We start from the raw sequence: 15,157 nt of genomic DNA on the forward strand, positions 1-15,157 counted from the left end.
GCAAAGTACCAGCAAAGGAGGGGGAAAAAACTCCAGAGACATTGCTGAGACAGGAAGTCTAGTCCTGCCAAGAATGTAATAAGGGTTAACGGAGAGGCAGTTTCTGTAAGCAACACCAGAATGTTTCCTTCCTGCCTTCCTGCCAGGATTAGGCCTGTAATTCCTTCTAACAACCGGTTCTCCGAACTGCTTAGAATGTGAACAACCAGTTCTAATGAATAGGTACAAACTGGTAGAATCCCATCCCTGTATAAGACTGCAGTTTGATATGTGGTGCTTTTAGATTAAATTTTAAGGCAGGTTTTACTTGGATAGAAGTAAATAAATGCATTGCTTTAGCTATGCAGTACATATATATGCTGCACACAATCTCTCTTGTAATCTTGCTGAAACAAATCCTGACTGCTTCAATGCCACTTTTTTAGTGGGGGTTTTCATAGCAGTCATGACACTAGCATTCATTTGCTGAGAAGTAAATCTTCACAGTATTTATTTAATTATTTATCAAATTTATTATTGGAGTAGGGGTAAGAATAGAATAGAATAGAATAGAATAGAATAGAATAGAATAGAATAGAATAGAACAGAAAATGTGGAGTAGAATGGAATGGAATGGTGGAATAGAATAAGAAATAGAATAAGAAATAGAAGAGAGCATACAGAGCAGTACAGAAAATGCGGAGTGGAATGGAATGGAATAGAATAGAATAAGAAATAGGACCGAACAGAATAGAAAATTGGAATGGAATGGAATAGAATAGAATAGAAAATACGGTACAGAACAGAATGGAACATAAGGAACAGAACAGAAAATATGGAATGGAACAGAAAAGAACAGAAAATATGGAATGAAACGGAGTGGAATGGAATGGAACAGAACCGAAAATATGGAATGGAACAGAACAGAACAGAAAATGTGGAATGGAAATGAGTGGAACAGAATGGAACAGAACAGAACAGAATAGAATAGAAAATGTGGAATAGAATAGGGTCTCGTGATCCCCTTTTGCAACCTTCTGAGAAGCAAAATCAATGGGGAAGCCAGGTTCAAATTAACGACCGTGTTACTAATTTAACAACTGCAGTGATTCACTTAACAACTGTGCCCAGAAAGGTCATAAAGTGGGGCAAAACCTCCCTTACCCACAGAAATGTTGGGCTCAATTGAGGTTGTAAATCGAGGACCACCTGCATCCCTTTCTCTATCGTAGGATGCTTTGGTCGTTCCTTTTGTATTTCTCATTTCAATCATTAAATAACCTTCGGGATGATTTTTTTTCCCTCAGTCAGTCAGTCCTCGTTAGGGCCACACCGAAGAAGAAAGACTAGAATCTCTTGACGTGGTAGTGCAGAAGTTTTAATTAGATGCACAGGAAACGTTTGCTGAATGCAGGATAATTTTGATTATATGTTATTGAAAGCATTGCAATTTGCGAGTGGTTTTTTTTTTTCTTCCCCCACATAGTGCTATTAAATATCCATAGCATTTTCAGCTGATTGTGAAGAAGAAACAAGGAGCTACAGTGCAAGCAATTAAACTTTTCATTTTTTAAAAAGGTATAATAGAATGCACACTGGAAATCTTGTCATTGGTTCAGCCACGTGAAAAGGTTATTTTTTGATGGGTCAAGGATAGTATTTCATGTTTTCCATGAGATGTTAAAGAGTTTTAGTATTGTGTCAGAAGATGGTGAATAATTCATTTTGGAATCTAATAGCATTTTTCAAATTCTGGAGGTCGGTTCTGGTAGAAAGAAATTTCATTCTGTAATGGCTAATGGAAGAATTCTTCTTTTGTACCCAAGACGAAAAAAAACTAAAGCTCAAAGCAGAGAAAAAAAAACGACAATAATATAGAATACAATTTAATTTTCGTTCTTTGGACTGGATACAATTTAAGATAATTTTTTAAAAAAACCAGAGAAAAACATCTATGGAGATTCTCAATCATCCAGGACATGGTTGACCCAAACGCTGTTTTTTTTCTCCCCCAAAGGCAATGGACCACTTCAGATAGATGGTTAGACAGTCTCTTTTTGAAAGCCTCCAGTGATGGAGCCACCCACAATTATAGAATAGAATAGGAATAGGAATAGAATAGAATGAAAAAGAAAAAATAAGTATAAGAATAGAAACGGAAATGAAAGGAATAGAATAGAACATAGAACAGAATATAGAATATAGAATATAGAATAGAATAGAATAGAATAGAATAGAATAGAATAGAATAGAATAGAATAGAATAGAATAGAACATACTAGAGGTTTAGAAGAGAACAGAACAGTACAGAACGGTACAGAATGGAATATCAGACTTGGAAGGGACCTTGGAGGTCTTCAACCCCCTGCCTAGGCAGGAAACCCTATATCATTTCAGACAAATGGTTGTCCAATCTCTTCTTAAAAACTTCCAGTGTTGGAGCCTTCACAACTTCTGAAAGCAAGTTGTTCCACTGATTAATTGCTCTGCCAGGAAATTTTTCCTTAGGTCTAAGTTCTAATAGAATAGAAATAGAAATAGAAATAGAAATAGAATAGAATAGAATAGAATAGAATAGAATAGAATAGAATAGAATAGAATAGAGCAAAAGTATAGAATAAACCTATAGAGTAGAATAGAACAGAACAACAGAACAGAAAAAGAGTAGAATAGAATAAAATAGAGTAGAATAGAATAAAATAGAACAGAAAATAGAATAGAATAGAAAATAGAATAAAAAATAGAATACAATGAAATAGAATAGAATAAGTACAAAATAGAATAGAATAGAATAGGAAATAGAATAGAATAGAAAATAGAATAAAATAGAGTAGAACAGAATAGAACCATGATGGCGAACCTATGGCACACGAGCCATTGCCCCGGATCAGGTCCACTGTGCATGCGTGCGTGCCTCCTGCCCACCAGCTGATTGTCAGGTATCTGCCGCGCATACACAGGTGCATAGGGGGGTCGTGTGCGCAGGAGGTGGGGGGGGTCGCGTGCATTATGGGTGCAGGCATGCGCATGTGCATGCGCACACACTTTTGGTACACAATGGTGGAAAGGTTAGCCATCACTGGAATAGAACTTTACTGTCACTTTAAATGTACATCAATCAGCATAGATTAAAATGAAATTTTCTTGAATTCAGCTCTCAAAAGATCAATCTTATGCACATACCCACACACATAGATGACCCAGAGAAACATCCCAGTCTAGTTCGAATGTACACATATATCTGGGGAAAGAATCCCGGAAATTTACAAGACACATAGCCTATGGAACCAAGCTGTTCCAGCATCTAGTAATTCTTCTACAGATACTTCGAAACCTCCTCCCAGAGGGGAGCAACAGAAGGTGCGAAGAAGGATCATAAGCCACCTTTTCCAGGGCTGTTGTAACTTTAAACAGTTGCTAAACGAATGTTTGTAAGTCAAGAACTACCCTAACTAACTGTATTTATGTATGTATGTATGTATGTATGTATGTATGTATGTATGTATGTATATGTTTTCTTAAGTTTTCGCGGGTACTTACATGTATGGTATTCAGCTTTGTTCGGGTATTTTCCCACGTCATTGTAGTTGTGCTTTTAAAGTTGTAGCAACATTTCGGCAGAATCTCATCTGCCATCATCAGGCTTCTGTACTGTGTTCGTCTGTGAGTCAGACTTTCACAGCCATTTCTGTTTTAAATTTGGGGCTAGCCTACTGCTGTGCCAGAATGGTTTTTTCTTCATCCTGATTGGTTGGAAGTCTTGGTCTGTGTTTATTGGTCTTGGAGTTTGCTGTGTTCTGCTTGATTGATGTTTCTAATATTTCTGTCTGTTTTGTGGCTTTTTTTGTCTTGATTGGCTGGCAACATTGTGTTCCTGTATTGGAGGCTTTTAGTGCGGCCTGGCTTCGAGTCAATGGACGGCTATCATTTATTAGGAAGCTAGGTTTCATCTGGGTGCCTGGTTGGGGTGTGTTTGAGCTGGAGATATCAGGGGGGATCTGTGTGTGCCCAGGTGCTTTTGGTGTGGAGATTTTTTTGTTTGTGGGTGCAGCAAATCTGGGGAAATCAAACAGGTGGAAAAAAAGTCATTTATTTTTGTTGCCTTAGATGGAATTACATTCCTGGCTTCGGTGGGCCTAAGAAGCCCTTCAATCTTAGCTAGATTTTAGGCGATAAAAAGGGGGTTAAAAACCTTGGTTTATGGGATGCTATTTTTATTTGCGGGGCCTATCCACGCTTTCCGCACTGCTGTCGGATCAATTTGAGATAAGTGCACTGAAAGCTAAACAGTTCGCTGGTTAGTACGAAGCAAACTTCACATCGATAAAGCAAAGCTAATGAAAATGACACCATTGTGACCGCAGTCACACTTCCATTGCCTAGCAATGGAACACACCTGTAAGTGGATCATAATCTTCCAAACAGACAGGAAGCAGTAGGTGAAGCTAGGCAGAATCACATCTGATAGCTGTAGAATTAGCACAGGGCCCCCCCGAAGGCTGTGTGCTTTCTCCACTTCTTCCTCTGTGATGACCCGGGGCGTGGCACAAAAGTAACAAAGTCACAAAAGTAGGTAAAGTCCCTTTCATTCCTCCAACTTGGCCCCCAATGTCCTGTTATATTGACTGGAGAATAAACTCTCCCAAGAACAGTCTTTCAAGGGAAGAAATTCAATCCGAAACCAACATACATATAAATTATAAATAAAAACCAACACAAACCACGCTGCAGCAATTAATGAGACAGGGCAGGATAAGGAATTGCAGACTTCAGAAGACAACGAAACACACACAGTTGGAAGGACACCAGAACCCAGATAAGACTTGACAAACAAAAATGCTTTGCTTCCAGCAAAGTGCTGTGCTCAAATGCCCTTTTTAAATCCTGTTTTCCCAGCTGCAGCTAATGAAGGGAATCAGGGCCCTTTTCTCCGCCGTAACCCACATTGCTCCCTTCTCCATTCCTCCCTGCATGCCCTAGGATGAAGAGGCAGTGGGTCTGGGTCTTCCTCTGAATGCCCAGCCGGACTGTGCCCTTCCCCAGTTTCTTCCACAGCTACCGGAGCCACACTCCCCCTCCCTGTCAGCTCCTCAATCTCCCCCTCAGAATCAGACTCCAACAGGGGCATGACACCCTCTATACCAATCACTGCATCTCAAACAATCCATCTGTTAAAGTTCTGAAGTTTGCAGATGACACAACAGTGATTGATCTCATTCGAGACAACAACGAATCCGCATACAGACAAGAGGTTGTACAACTTGCCTCGTGGTGTAACCGGAACAATCTGGAACTGAACACACTCAAAACTGTAGAAATGGTGGTAGACTTTAAAAGAACCCCTCCCATACTACCACCTCTTACAATCCTAGACATCGCAGTATCAACAGTGGAGACCTTCAAATTTCTAGGTTCTATCATATCTCAAGAGCTAAAATGGACACCTAACATCAAATATGTCATCAAAAAAGCCCAACAAAGAATGTTCTTTCTGCGCCAACTCAGAAATACAACAAAATGTGAAAAATACTAGAATGTATTTGTTCTTAAGATATATAAATATACTAACTTTATACCTGTGCTTCGCTACGAAACTATGTGGTCAGGCTTACTTTGGGGGGAGGAAAATAAGGGGGGGAAATTCTGCCTCTGCCTACCAGCAGCCATCAGTATTCATCTTCGGTAGCGTCCTGTCAGTGTGTGAAAGAGTTGAGGGCTGTTTGGAAAGTGAAATAGTATTTGCTGTGAGAGTAAGAAGGAGACAACAAGGAGCCTGGGCATGGCTTAGCTCAACTGTTATGTACTAAATCTGCTTGCTGCTGTGAAACTGAAACTCCTCTCGTGTTTTGTATTTGGAAGAGATTTCTTTTCAGGTGGGGAGGGGGAGTAGAACTCCTTAGCATCAGAGCATGTTAATAATAATAATAATATAGGAAATACTAAGGCTCTGATGGTCATTTTGAAAAATCCTTTCTTAGTGAGCACCTAGAAGCCAAGAGGAACATATGTGCCAAATTTCAAGTTTGTAGGCTTTATGGTTCTGGAGATTTTGTGATGATATGTGAATGGTATTTCGCTTTTATATATATAGATTATTCCAAAATAATAATGAGATTCAGGTCAGCTTTTTCAACAGCCACACTGATTTAAAACTGAAATATCACCTTATTGACGATCTCCAGAGTTTTTGTTTTTTGTTTTGTTTTTTTTTAAAATATAGCTTGGGAGGGAAATTCTGACCTGTCAGTTTCTGACAGCTCTTAACAAATATGCTCAGAAGCTCTGAACTTTGGAAGAGATTGCAGCAGTTCTGGGAATTATGTTAAAGGGGAGAAGCTAATTAAATGTGACAAGTTTGGAAAACAACTGCCTGCAATTTTGACTTTTTGATCCTGGGAGACAGGAAGCTGGGAATTGATCTTGGAAACAAGATCAGCAAAGCAATTAAGAACCTGAGAAGGATCGAGGCACCAGTTTAAAGTTAGCGAACAGTTGCTGATGGGTTATTTTCTTTTTAAAAGCATCTTATTTTAGGGGCAATCCTTAGGGGAAATAGTTCAGGGAAAGAATTGCAACTCCCTTTTACCAACTTTCATTCACTTACACAGGGGTTTTTTTTTTAACAAGGAACTAAGAGACAGGAGAGCATTTTGTATTGTTCCATTTTAAATTTAGGTTGATTGCTGTGATCTAGAAAGCAAGATGTGAATGCCATTGAATGCCACCAACTTTGCCGGGGCAAGCCACTGTATGAATATGGAGAACAAGCCCCACCCTCACTAGCACAGATTTTTCCTATTTTTGTGTAATAAAATATCTGCCAGCAAACAGCCAAGCTCAGAGAGCACAAATGTTTCAGACTATGTGTTTCCTATGTGTTTTCCCTGCACTTGCCACTCAATAGATGAAACAATAGCAATAGCACGTAGACTTATATACCACTTCACAGTGCTTTACAGCCCTCCTTAAGCGGTTTACAAATGTCAGCATAATGCCCTCAACAATCTGGGTCCTCATTTTACCAACCTCGGAAGGACGGAAGGCTGAGTCAACCTTGAGCTGGTGAGGATCGAATTGCTGGCAGTCGGCAGAATTAGCCTGCAATATGGCGTTCTAACTACTGTGCCACCAGGAAGGAGAATGAGAAAGGGAATAAGAGAAGGAGGGAATGGAAAGGAAAGGAGAAAGGAAGCGAAGGGAAGGGAAGGGAGGGAGGGACGGATGGAGGGTAATAGCTCTTATATACTGCTTTACGGTGCTTTCCAACTCTCTGTAAGCGATTTAGAGAGACAGCCTATTGCCCCCAACAATCTGGGCTCAGTTGCGTTCATGAGTCAAGGACCACAGCTTAGACGGGTGATCGAAATAAATGCATCCTTGGGTTTCCTTCCAACTTGCTGTCATCCTCAATTCATCATAATGGCCTCATTGAAGTTTCGATTTACATAAAGTCTTGGGTACACCAAGGCCTGCCCTTCGGAGGAATATTAATATGGGATTTTACAAACACTTTCTCGGGTACTGGCCAAGCTTCTGTACATGGGATTTTGCTGGTTGTGGCGCGTCCCACGGCTCTTTCCTCGTAACAATATTTAACACTGTTGTATATAGGTTTGATTTTCTGTCTAAATTTATTTCCCAGCTGCTTGGTATTGCTACTTGCATAGTATATTTCTGGCCTTGGGAGCTAACTTGCACCCCCGAAATCATCAAACGACCGACACTATACCAACATGGGATCATATTCAAATTCAGAGCTTAAGGGGGGGGGGGGAAATAATATTTTTATATGCAGGCATATATTAACTCTACAAAGGCCAAACAGAACAGAGTAAAAAAATATATATATATATCAGGGTTTACCCTGCGTGCAAAACATTCAGAAAAGCAGAGTAATGGAATAACAGTGTTGGAAGGGAGCTTTGAGGCCTTCTAGTCCAATCCCCTTCTCAAGCAGGAGCCCCCACAGCAATAAGGCTCTGAAAAAAATCTTCACGTTTAGACAAATGGCTGTCCAGTCTCTCCTTAAAAGCTTCTGGTGTTGGAGTATTCATAATTTCTGGAGATAAATTGTTCCACTGATTAATTGTTCTGTCAGGAATTTCCTCCTTCATTTTGGGTTGCTTCTCTCCTTGGTTAGTTTCCACCCATGGTTTCTTCTTCTGCTTTCAGATGCTTTGGAGAATAGCTTGACTCCCTCTTCTTTGGGGCAACCCCTGAGATATTGGAACACTGCTATCATGCCTCCCCTAGGCCTTCTTTTCCTCAAACTAGACATACCCAGTTCCTGCAACCGTTCTTTATATATATTTTAGCCTCCAGTCCCCTAATCCTCTTGGTTGCTCTTCTCTGCACTCTTTCCAGAGTCTCCATATCTTTTTTACATCGTGGCGACCAAAACTGGATGCAGGATTCCAAGTTTGGCCTTATCAAGGCCTTATAAAGTGGTATTAACACTTCATGTGATCTTGATTCTATCCCTCTGCTGATGCAACCTAGTTTACACGCAGAACTTTATTCCAGATAACGAAATAACAAGAGTAGGAATGGATTTTGGAGGTTTTTTGATCCAAACCTATACCATTTCAGACAAACAGCTGTCCAGCCTCTTCTTCAAACCCTTCACAGAATCTGAAGTAAGCTGGTTTATTTGTTGTCACTGTCAGGAAATTTCTCCTTACTTCTAGCTTGGTTCTCTCCTTGTGATTAGTTTCTGTCTGTTGCTTCTTGCTCTTGTCTTCAGGTGCTTTGGCAAAAGAATAACAGAGTTGGAAGGGACCTTGGAGGTCTTCTAGTCCAGCTCTCTGCTCAAGGTCTGCTCTCTGCTCAAGCAGAAAGTAATAAAAAAATAGAGCAACTTTTACCCCAAATCAGGCGAAGCTGGCAGGCAGATTGAGTTGCTCACAGAATCACAGATTCACTTAGAGATCTGTGTTTCTGCCATCGGCTACCTTAGTCTGCACTGCTTCAGTCCTAAGGAAGGTTCAGCTCTGCTTAAAAGCAGAGCCAAAGATCTAAAGATTAGCTAGAAAGTAAGAAATCCAACGATTTCCTGCTTTCTAGCTAATCCAAATCTTCTGGCACAGCAGAACAGCTGATAGATGGGGGGGGGAAAGGAAAAATAGCAACTTAGTAGGCAAGGTTGCCAGGTAAAGAGTGAGTGGGCAGGGAGGGTTCCCACGGGCCATGTGGGTGGCATAGCCTTGTATTCCCACGCAGCCTGGATTAATTGCTTTGGGGGGGTGCTCTGGGGGTGACATTTCTCTGCGGACCACCATTGGGCCATGGCCACTGGTTGGCAACCACTGCCCTATACCATCCATTTCAGACAAATGGCTGTCCCATCTCTTCTTAAAAACCTCCAGTGATGGAGCCCCCACAACTTCTGGTGGCAAGTAGTTCCACCAGTTAATTGTCCATTAGGAAATTCCTCCTTCATTCCAGGTTGCTTCTCTCCTTGATTAGTTTCCATCCATTGTTACTTGTCCTGCTTTCTGATGCTTTTTGTATTAATTTACTAGGTCATTTAATGATATTTTCATATTAGCTATAAACTGAGCAAGTCATTTAGTAGCAGTAAACCCATTAGGAAGTTTCTCCTTCATTCCAGGTTGCTTCTCTCCTTGATCCGTTTCCAGCCATTGATTCTTCAGGGGCTTTGGAGAATAAGTTGAACCCCCCCACCCCTCCTCTTGTGTGTGGCAGCCCGGCATCTTCACAAGTTCTGGACTTACTGTGTGATTGCGTTTCACACACAGTGTCCATTTTAATGAGGACTATTCGTTTAGTTCAGCTGTTCAGTGCCTCGATTCCCTACGGGAACTGCAAGATGATAAACCGAGGAGCAATAAAAAAAAAAAAGTCTGCTATGTTCCCAAGAAAACATTAAAAGAGTGGGCAGCTGAAGGCACTTTCCAAAATGTACTAGGCCAATTATAGTATTCTTTTTGCTTCTTTCAAGACACTTGAGGAGGGATAATCAGCCTGCATTCATCACTCCGCACCTGCGGGGGAAAAAAAATAAATTCTAAAAAGCAATCCTGAATTTAACTCTTATGCCGCGAAGTTGCTGTCCCATTGTCGCATTTTAATTTTGATGTCAAGGTGAAAATTCGGCTTTCCATGATGATCAAGGGAAGGAACTGGGCCTTTTTAAAATGCGCTGCTATTTGTGGCAGTTTACAACAATGTCTATAGCGGGTGTCTGTTCTGACCCAAACCTTGGTCCAAGGAAACAAACACGAAACGGAGGTAACAGCAAAATCTTTGAATGATTCTTTACGAATTCTGTTCCTTTATGGGTAAAAGGCTGTTTCAAATTAATTGTCTCTGATAAGAACGAGCCTCGCCAAGGTGGTGCAAGGCTGCCAAGAACATGAGATAAAGTTGCCAAGAAATATTTCAAACACAAAGAGTCTCCAAACACAAATGAAGATAATCCGAATGTTCACAAGGCTTGAGTGCAAAAACTTCTTTGTTTCCTGCAAAGAACTCTGGTTTCTCAGCTGGCTTTTATTTCTTGAGGGAGGGGCCACTACCTTGTAGCCTTACTCCTGAGTCGCCCGTGCTGCTGCAGCTTCTCCTTCCTTCGAGCAGCCCTGAGCGTATGCACACAGGGCACAGGCTCCTCGGGGACCTCTTCATCACTGCTTCCAGCCTCCACCATCTCCGAAGGCAGCATTCCACTCCCTGATGGTCCTGGCCCCATCCCTGCATCACAAGCAGGCCCCTCATCTGAGTCCTCGCTCTCCGAGACCTTAGCCGTCCGCACCTGCTGCCGGCGAACCACAACAGTGTCAGCAACCCACAGCTCTGGAGCCTCATGCGGCTCTTTGGACCCTCTGCTCTGGCTCCCTGTTGGGTGATCCCACCACTGGCTGGCCACGTCCCTCACCCTCCCCTCTCCATCACTCCTTGCCTAGCCTGAGAAGGTAAAACACAAAAAACAGAAATGAGAGGGAGGGGAAGAGAAACCCATTTCCCACAGAAAACACTGGGAGCCACAAAAATTGGGTAGGCACGGTGGGGTTGGGTGGGTCATATGACTGGGTGGGGAGTGACGTTGAGTTGGCCATGCCCACCCGGGTTTTGTGGCTCCCAGTGTTTTCTGTGGAAAACGGGTCCAAACGGCTCTTTGAGTGTTTAAGGTTGCAGGCCTCTGATCTATAGGATACAGCCATCAATGGCAAAGAATAACAGAGCTGAAAGGGAGCTTGGAGGTCTTCTAATCCAACCCCCTGTTCAAGCAGGAGACCCTATACCAGTGGTGGCTAACCTTTTTGGACTCCTGTGCCAAAAATTGTGTGCGTGTTCACATGCCAGCACCCAGAAGGCAATGCACACCCCCTGCGCATGTGTGCACAATCCCCCACACACACCCTTACCTGCACCTCACAGCTGATTTTTGGCTGGTTTGAGGCCTTTTTTGGCCTCCCAGAGGCTTGAAAAAAGCCTCTGCAGGACGAATAGGCCCATTTCATCACTTCCTGTTAATACCGGAAGTGACGAAACGGGCCTATTTGGCCTTCAGAGGGTTTTTTCAAGCCTCTGGAAAGCTGAAAACGGCCTTAAACCAGCCAAAAATCAGCTGTGAGGCATACGCATTGCACAGTGAGGTAAGTTTGCCTGTGGCTCACATGCTGGCACAAATGGCTCTGCGTGCCAGCTATGGCATCCGTGCCATAGATTCGCCATCACGGCCCTATACCATTTCAGGCAGATAACTGTCCAATCTCTTCTTAAAAGCTTCCAGCGATGGAAGCGTCCACAACTTCTGGAGGGAAGTTGTTTTCTTTCTTTCTCTTCATCCCTTCCTTCATCTTTCTTTCTGCTTTCTTCTCTTCTCTTCCTTCCTTTCCTTTCTTTCTTTTTCTTCCTCCCTCCCTCCCTCTTTCTTTCTTTTTTCTTTCCTTCCTTCCCTCCTTTCTTTCTTTCATTTTTCTTTCTGCCTTCCTTCCATCCCTGTTCCACTGATTAATTGTTTTAATTAACAATTAATTTCTCCTTGGTTCTATGTTGCTTCTCTCCTTTAGTTTCCATCCGTTGCTTCTTGTCCTGCCCTTCTGGTGCTTTGGAGAATAGTCCCCCGGCAGCCCCTTAGAAGTTGGAAGAGTTACAATCCCAAATTGTCGATCCCAGAAGAATTACATTTGCCTTCGGTTCTTCGATTTAAATTGGTTGCAGAATTCAGAAATGCCTCCCTATCAATTGAGAAAGGAAATAAACATCACTTTAACAACAACATAATTGCCTTTGGAATTAAGTACTGGGAATAATGATTTTTAACTGCCTGAGTAATTTCATAATAAAAGCATATTTCTGATATTGTTCCAGAGATTTTACACTGAACATGCCCAATGATCCATTATCTACTTGTAAGGAGAAACTATTCATATTTCTTTCAGGACAAGAGTTAGGTTTAATAATCATGAATTGAGTCTGTTCTAATTTTGTGTTCTTGCAAATGAGTGTTACATTTATATTCAAATGTTTCTGTCTTTCTTCTTTCCTTCCCTTCTTCCTTTCTTTCATTTTTCTTTTTGCCTTCCATCCTTCCTTCCATCCCTCCTTCTCCTTTCTTTCTTTCTCTTCTTCCCTTCCTTCATCTTTCTTTCTTTTCTTTCTTTTTCTTCCTCCTTCCCTCCCTTCCTCCTTCTTCCCTCCCTCTCTCCATCTTTCTTTCTTCCTTCCCTTCTTCCTTTCTCTCATTTTTCTTTCTGCCTTCCTTCCATCCTTCCCTCTTTCTTTCTCCTTCCTTTCTTCCTTTCCTTCCTCTTTCTTTCTTTCTTTCTTTCTTTCTTTCTTTCTTTCTTTCTTTCTTTCTTTCTTTCTTTCTTTCTTTCTTTCTTTCCTTCCTTCCTTCCTTCCTTCCTCCCCCCCTCCCTCCCTCCCTCCTTCTTTTCTTTCTTTTTCTTTCTTTCTTTCTTTCTTTCTTTCTTTCTTTCTTTCTTTCTTTCTTTCTTTCTTTCTTTCTTTCTTTCTTTCTTTCTTTCTTTCTTTCTTTCTTTCTTTCCATCTTGCAGATGCTCCAATGAAACCAAACTCAAAACTGAAGACCTCTTTTGGGCTTACAACTTCTGTCCAACACCCTATTCATGGACCGCGCTGCTGGGACTCCTATTGTACCTGGTTTTCTTTGCTCCAGGTAAGCCAATTTGACGGACTTGACTTTCCTTAACCAAAAGAAATTGGCTGTTTATCAGCTGGGAAAACTCAGTAACCCTGGTGAAAAATCTTAAGATGTCTGTGATTTTTTAAAAACTTTTCTGGGAAAATAAAATTGGAAGCACTGGTTGCCCTGCCTATAACTTGAATACACTGTCTCCTTGTCCATCTAGAATTGTTATTTTATAGGGTAAGGAAGGAGATTCTGCTTTCAAGCCATGAGTGTAATCAATTCCAGGGTGGATAAAAATCAATGAATGAATAAAGAAAAAAAGTCATATACACTTTACTGTAGACTAAGAATCTTCCTTTCAACCCAACAGTAGACACAACAGCAGGGTTGGGGGGTGGAGGGGAGCTGCATTCATTTAATGACCATATGATTTGCTTAACAACTGTATTTGGGGCTCAACTCTGGTCGCAAGTCGAGAACCACCAATATTAGGGTGAATATTCGTCACATCGTGCATTTATACAGAAGGCAAATATTAATTTGGAGCACCTTCTACCTATGATAATCATTTCTATCTTTCCATATTGGTAGTGTCAACTAATAAAACATTTTCTATACACATTTTATAGTTGCCAACAGAAAGAAGGGGAGGGGGAGTTTCAAAGAGCAGGCAGCAGTGTGGAATCGAAAGCACATTCCATTCATATTTTCTTCAAAGACTGATTAGATGACTGAAGCTTCTGCTGTGTAAAAAACTAATTGGAGAGCATGATTGATGACTTTTGGCTATGGACGTGTTTCGTTGGATGATACACCCAGAGGGGTGGGAGGGGGAAAGCAGGATCAAGGGTGACAGTGAATTACGTATCTCAGAGTTGGCTACGCCCAGGTTAGTGCTGGATGTAGAATGTTTACTTCAAATAAACCCTCTTTAGTTTTGGGAGTGTGGCTCGAGGCCCATGATTTAATTGGAGTAACTGCCAGAATCCTGGCTGGTAGAGATCATTTAAAAATACTCTGTTAAAAGTTAAATGACTTTAAGGCAGATTCCACGTGGTATTCTTTTTCTCAATTACATTATAAATCATCTATTTATGCATGTGTGATATGTAGTAGTTAGGAGATTATTGTTATCAATGTAGAATGTGGTAATTAAAAAATGACTACACTATGGTAAATCTTCATAATGAATTAAAGGGAATATATTGAGGGAATGTATAAGGTAAATGGGTGGCAAGCTCGAATCGACAATTAAAGGGGACAACTTTTGAATTATCAGAATTAGGATGACATCTAATGAACAATGAATGGAATAACGGTATGCAACAAAATTGCAAATGTGACAGATAAAAGTAAATATGAGTAATGAATATAGAAATGAAATAAGAATCTTAGATAACATTGTAAAACAAGACATGAGAATATTTTAAGAAAAATTAAATAAGATACGAACTGGAATTCAATGAAAAAGTGTAATGAATATAATATTTGAGAATATTTAAAGGAAAATAGAATAAGAAATGATGTGATATGAAATTGAATATGAAAGATAAATATGTAACTAGAGTCATGTTTGTACTGAAATGTAAAAACCTGGAACCACACTGCTCGCCAAAAGAGATGTTTTTTAAAATATAAAAATAAAAAATGTATTAAAAAATTTAAATGACTGAAGCGGTTCTTTTTCAATTCCATATTGAAAGGAATGGGGCCGATGCCCTGGACCGTCAATTCTGAAATTTATCCCCTTTGGGCGAGAAGTACAGGAAATGCATGTTCCTCCGGTGTCAACTGGATTTTCAACGTCTTGGTGTCATTGACCTTCTTGCACACAGCTGAATATCTGACCTATTACGGTAATTTTTTTTAAATTTTTTCCTCTTAAAACAAGACCCAGAACAATTTTGATTTTGGATTCATTGGGGTTTTCTTTTCTCATTTTCAGCTATTTGGTTAGGCAACCAAAGTTGCTTTATTGTTTCAAAATGTTTCTAACGCATTTTAAAACGTCGTTCTGACCCAAACCCTTGTCTAATAAAGCAAGCACGAACCAAAGGGAAC

The 15,157-nt window shown here is 40.8% G+C and overlaps 1 protein-coding gene across 1 annotated transcript in view; it reads left to right on the forward strand.

Moving 5' to 3' along the window:
- Positions 1 to 15,157, forward strand: part of SLC2A13 (solute carrier family 2 member 13) — a 79,888-nt gene that overhangs the window by 56,061 nt on the left and 8,670 nt on the right. The window contains exons 8-9 of the mRNA XM_026701210.2: positions 13,002 to 13,123; positions 14,800 to 14,952. Of these exons, the coding sequence (XP_026556995.1) occupies positions 13,002 to 13,123; positions 14,800 to 14,952 (275 nt within the window). The remainder of the gene's footprint in view (positions 1 to 13,001; positions 13,124 to 14,799; positions 14,953 to 15,157) is intronic.

This window comes from Pseudonaja textilis, chromosome 5 (genome assembly GCF_049901715.1).
Source record: "Pseudonaja textilis isolate UNSWEBS1 chromosome 5, rPseTex1.2, whole genome shotgun sequence".
NCBI lineage: Eukaryota > Metazoa > Chordata > Lepidosauria > Squamata > Elapidae > Pseudonaja > Pseudonaja textilis.